The sequence below is a fragment of the Cebus imitator genome, unplaced genomic scaffold, assembly GCF_001604975.1.
Source record: "Cebus imitator isolate Cc_AM_T3 unplaced genomic scaffold, Cebus_imitator-1.0 Scaffold203, whole genome shotgun sequence".
NCBI classification, from domain to species: Eukaryota; Metazoa; Chordata; class Mammalia; order Primates; family Cebidae; genus Cebus; species Cebus imitator.
In genome coordinates, this window is record NW_016107518.1 from 2,351,135 (window position 1) to 2,356,282 (window position 5,148).

Here is a 5,148-nt window from a genome sequence, read left to right on the forward strand (position 1 = left end):
AAAAAAAAAAAACAAAACAGATGAGCAGTTACCTTAGGAGCTGGTGGACTTGAGAGGGGAATTAGGGGGTAAATTTAAAAGGGTATGGAGTTAGCTGGGTATGGTGTCTCACACCTGTAATCCCATCACTTTGTGAGGCTGAGGTGAGCAGATCACAAGGTCAGGAATTCAAGACCAGCCTGCCAACATAGTGAAATCCCGTCTCTACTAAAAATACAAAAACTTAGTTGGGCATGGTGGTGCACACCTGTAGTCCCAACTACTCAGGAGGCTGAGGCAGGAGAATTGTTTAAAATGGGTAGGCGGAGGTTGCAGTGAGCTGAGATTGCACCACTGTACTCCAGCCTGATGACAGTGTGAGGCTTCACCTCAGGGGGGAAAGAAAAAAAAAAAAGGGTATGGCCTTTCTCCTGGGGGGGGTTTATAAAAATGTTTTTAAAATTGTGGTGATGGTGCATAACTCTGTGAATATACTAAAAGCCACTTTAAATGGGTGAACTGGGTAAGGTATTGATCGACTTATGACCTATGCAACTTACAACCATTCGACTTTACAACCACAATCGCTAGCCACGACTGCTCAGCGTCTGGCAGCGCAAACGTTGCCCAGCTGGGCGTACAACAGTGCGGACCAGCTTCCGGTAGCACTACCATCTCCGCGTGCACCATTTCAACTGTGCATATAGCCTACTCAACTTATGACAAAATCGTGTTACGACCGGCCTGCCGGTCCCAATCGTGGTCATAAGTCGAGCACTAGCTATATAAATTATATCTCAATAAACCCTTTATGAAAAGATTTATTCAGAATAGCTAAGAATAACAGTAACACTTTGTTCATTAGATGATCTGGAGGATTATGTCTTTTAAAAAGATTCAAATAATGGTTACCTTATTTTAAATAACATTTTGCAATAATTTACTACTAAATTATTTTTAATTGAATAAGTTATATAGGGTTACGGTTAAAAACAATTTTTAACAGTACAAGTTCAGAGTTTATTTGGCTCACGCCTGTAATCCCAGTACTATGAGAGGCCAAGGTGGGCCAATCACTTGCGGACAGGAGTTCAAGACCGGCCTGGCCAAAATAGCGAAACCCTGTCTCTACTAAAAATACAAAAATCAGCCAGGTATGGTGGTGAAGCGGGTGTATCACTTGAGGTCAGGAGTTCAAGACCAGCCTGGACAACATGGCAAAACCCCATCTCTACTATAAATACAAAACTTAGCCAGATGTGGTTGCACCTGTAGTAGCAGCTACTTGGGAGGCTGAGGAGGGGGAATCGATTGAACCCAGGAGGCAGAGGTTGCAGAGATCCCACCATTGCACTCCAGCCTGGGTGACAGAGACTCTGTCTCAAAAAAAGAAAAATAGGCCTCCCTCACTCCCAACCTTATTGTTCATTTCCTCTACCCAGAGGTAACTGCTATTTCCAATTTCTTACATATTCTTCCAGAGGGGTTCAAATGTGTATATATATATACACACACACAGTAATAGTACTACCTATTCTCTTCTGTACCTTGTTGTTTCTGTTAAAAAAAAAAAAATCCAAATAGCTGTGGTGGCTCAGGCCTGTAATCCTGGCACTTTGGGAGGCCAATGTGGGCAAATCATTTGAGGTCAAGAGTTCAAGACAAGCCTGGCCAACAAGGTGAAACCCTGCATCTACTAAAAATACATAAAATTAGCTGGGTGCAGTGGTGGATGCCTGTCATCCCAGCTACTCAGAAGGCTGAGACAGGAGAATCCCTTCAACTTGGGAGGCAGAGGTTGCAGTGAGCCGAGATTGTGCCACTGCACTCCAGCCTGGCGCTTGGCAACAGAGTGAGACTCTGTCTCAAAAAAAAAAAAATCCAATAGATTTCTCATGTGTGGATGTGTGGGTTTGCACTCCAGCCTGGCACCTGGTGACAGAGTGAGACTGTTTCAAAAAAAAAAAAAAAACCAATAGATTTCTCATGTGGTACCACATTGGTACATGTGTGGGTTTGCCCCTTTATAGAAGGGTACTACAACTTTATTTACAGTCTACTATTAATGAACCTTTACACTGCCTTTTTTTTCCCTACTACACTGCTACACTGACTATATAAACATCTTTGTGAGCTTAAGAATCTATCTAAGATAAATCTGTAAAAGTGACATTAGAATAAATATACTTTTATAATCTAATAGCTATCACCAGGCTCCCCTGCAAAGAAATTGTCATCATTTATACTGTGCAAGAGTACTTGGTTTCTCATGCCCATGATAATGTAGTATATTATCGAACTCCTTGATCTTTGCCAATCTAATAGGTGAAAAACGCAATAACTTCATTAGTTTTGATTTGAATTTCTTTTATTATGAAGTTTTAATATTTCAAAAAAGATTCTACATTGTGTATTTCTTTTCCTGTATACTCTCTTCATATATTTTGCCGACTTTGCCTGTGGGTTTTTTACTTATTTATGGGGACTTTTTACTTATTTGGGAAATTGGTTACTTATAAGTAGGGGAAATCTCTTCTCCCACATTGAAGTCTTAGTGTTCATATTTTGTTGCCATACAAAAGCTCTTTATTCATACACAGTGAAACTTATCACCGTTTAAATTTATGGCTTGTGAATTCATTAACTTTGATTTATGAAGCTAGGTAGGAAGTTTCTATTCCATAGGGCTACCAAGTTCCTCCAACACCGTGTATCAAATAATCCACCTTATTTGAAATGCCTCCTCTATAATACACTAAATTCTCCTCATGCATATTGACTCTATCCTGTTCCATTGCTCTGCCTATTCTTATATTTGGTAGGACTAGTCCTCACTCAGCTCTCCCCTGTCAATCTAATCTTCATTTCCAATGTTTTCCTATTTCTTCTATCTCAAATATTCAAGTCATCCTATTCCCTTTTTTATTTTTTTCTGAGACACAGTCTCACTCTGTTGCCAGGTGCCAGGCTGGAGTGCAATGGCGCGATCTCAACTCACTGCAACCTCCCCCTCCTGGGTTCAAGCAATTCTCCTGCCTCAGCTTCCTGTGTAGCTGAAACTACAGGCATGCACCACCACACCCAGCTAATTTTTGTATTTTTTAGTAGAGATGGGGTTTCACCATGTCTCTACTAAAAAAGGATGGTCTCAATCTTCGACCTTGTGATAGTCTGCCTCAGCCTCCCAAAGTGCTGGCATTACAGGCATGAGCCACTGCGCCTGGCTCCACCTATTATCTTATTATTTGAAGTTTTCTTCATAGCAATCTTTCACATTTTTTATCAAATTTATTCCAAGATCTTTTATTCTTTTTGCAGCTGTTATAAGGGTATCTTAAAATTCCCTTAGACTTTTCATTTAGCCATTATGCGACATGTACTTATAAAATTTCTCATGTTACTTCTGATATTAGATAAAAACATCTGGTTAGGATAGAAATTCTATATAAGGCATATCAGCTATATTTTCTAAATGCATAGACAAAGACACAAAAAGAAATGTATGAGAGGATTGGGCGCTGTGGCTCATGCCTGTAATCCCAGCAGTTTGAGAGGCTGAGGCAGGTAGATCACGAGGTCAGGAGTTCAAGACCAGTATGGCCAACATGATGAAACCCCGTCTCTACTAAAAATACAAAAATTAGCTCAGCCTGGCACGCCTGTAATCCCAGCTACTCGGGAAACTGAAGCTGGTGAATCACTTGAACCCAGGAGATGATGTAGTGAGTCAAGATTGAGCCACTGCACTCCAGCATGAGCAACAAAATGAAAATCTAAAAAAAAAAAAAAAAAAAAAAAAGTGTATCAGAGCCCTGCAATTAGTTTTACTGAAAGAATGAAGTGTAAAATGTACAGCAAGCTTAAAAGGAGAGTCTATTATCATTACTCCCCATCAGAGAAGGAGATTTGGCACTAACTTGTTACATCACTAATGGAGACTCTGACTTTTAAGGCTATTAAAGGAAGGGGTATTGTGTAAAAAAAAACAAATACAGTAAATAAATCAGCAACTCCAGAATGTTTTATTCAAAACTTAAAAACATGTACATATGCTTATATGCTTCATTCTTTTTCAAGTAAGAATCCTTGAGAGAGATCAATGGTCACAAATGGTTACTAAGTGATCACTTTAAGACTCAACCTTTGTGACTTCTAGTCTAGAGCTCATTCTAAGATAAAAAGATAGAAGATAAAAAGAGATTCTTTTATAGTTCATAAATGTAATGATTATTTGCACTCGTGTCAGATTTGCCTCTCTCATCCTTGTTACAACTTCAGCACATAGATAAAAGCTTTTTATTCTTTAAAAGCTTCTTTTAAAATAGCTTTTCTAATTAGATAATAAGATTAAACAAGTTAGAAATAAATCGTACACACGTCTAAAGATAAAGCAAAAAAATAAGAACACCAAAAAACAAAACACAAATTTGTGGTCTAAAGACACATATTCATTGTGCTCTAAAGGAACATGCTATTACCACAGATATCTTCCCGTCTATCTCACTTCGCTTTCCCTCTTCCTCCTCTGATATATTCGTTCCCTCATAACCTTGAGCTCACCTACATGGCTCCCTGGGCTTTCCCCTGTCCCAGGGGATCATATTATCTATTCATTAAACTTATCCCTGTTTAAATCACAAATACATCTGATCAAGAATGAGTACATGATAAATACATGAAATATTATTTACAAAAGAAATTAATGGACTTAAAGAAACTAAAAAATGCACTCTTAAAGGTTGCGTTTATCAGGATCACTTTACATAACAGCAACTAATGTCAAATAGCAGTAAGAAAATTAAGAATAATTTTTCTTCTCTAAGTTGTCCATATAACCTCTCAAGTTGAAGCCCCTTTGTTTACAAAAATTGAGTAAATGGGTAGGGTGGGGTGGCTCACGCCTATAATCCCAGCACTTTGGGAGGCTGAGGCAGGCGAATCACAAGGTCAGGAGTTCCAGGCCAGCCTGGCCAACATGGTGAAACCCTGTCTCTACTAAAAATACAAAAATTAGCTGAGCACAGTGGCGTGTGTCTATAATCTCAGCTACTCGGGAGGCTGAGGCAGGAGAACTGCTTGAACCAGGACCTGGGAGGCGGAGGTTGCAGTGAGCTGAGATTGTGCCATTGCATTCCAACCTGTGCAACAGAGCAAGACTCCATCTCAAAA

The 5,148-nt window shown here is 39.4% G+C and overlaps 2 protein-coding genes across 2 annotated transcripts in view; one reads left to right on the forward strand and one right to left on the reverse strand.

Moving 5' to 3' along the window:
- The window catches only part of ARIH1 (ariadne RBR E3 ubiquitin protein ligase 1), a 120,022-nt gene that overhangs the window by 46,319 nt on the left and 68,555 nt on the right, over nt 1–5,148 (reverse strand). The gene's annotated exons all lie outside the window — the stretch shown is intronic.
- LOC108317518 overlaps nt 522–5,148 on the forward strand; it is a 140,229-nt gene continuing 135,602 nt past the window's right edge. The window contains exon 1 of the mRNA XM_037745520.1: nt 522–641. Within this exon, the coding sequence (XP_037601448.1) occupies nt 522–641 (120 nt within the window). The remainder of the gene's footprint in view (nt 642–5,148) is intronic.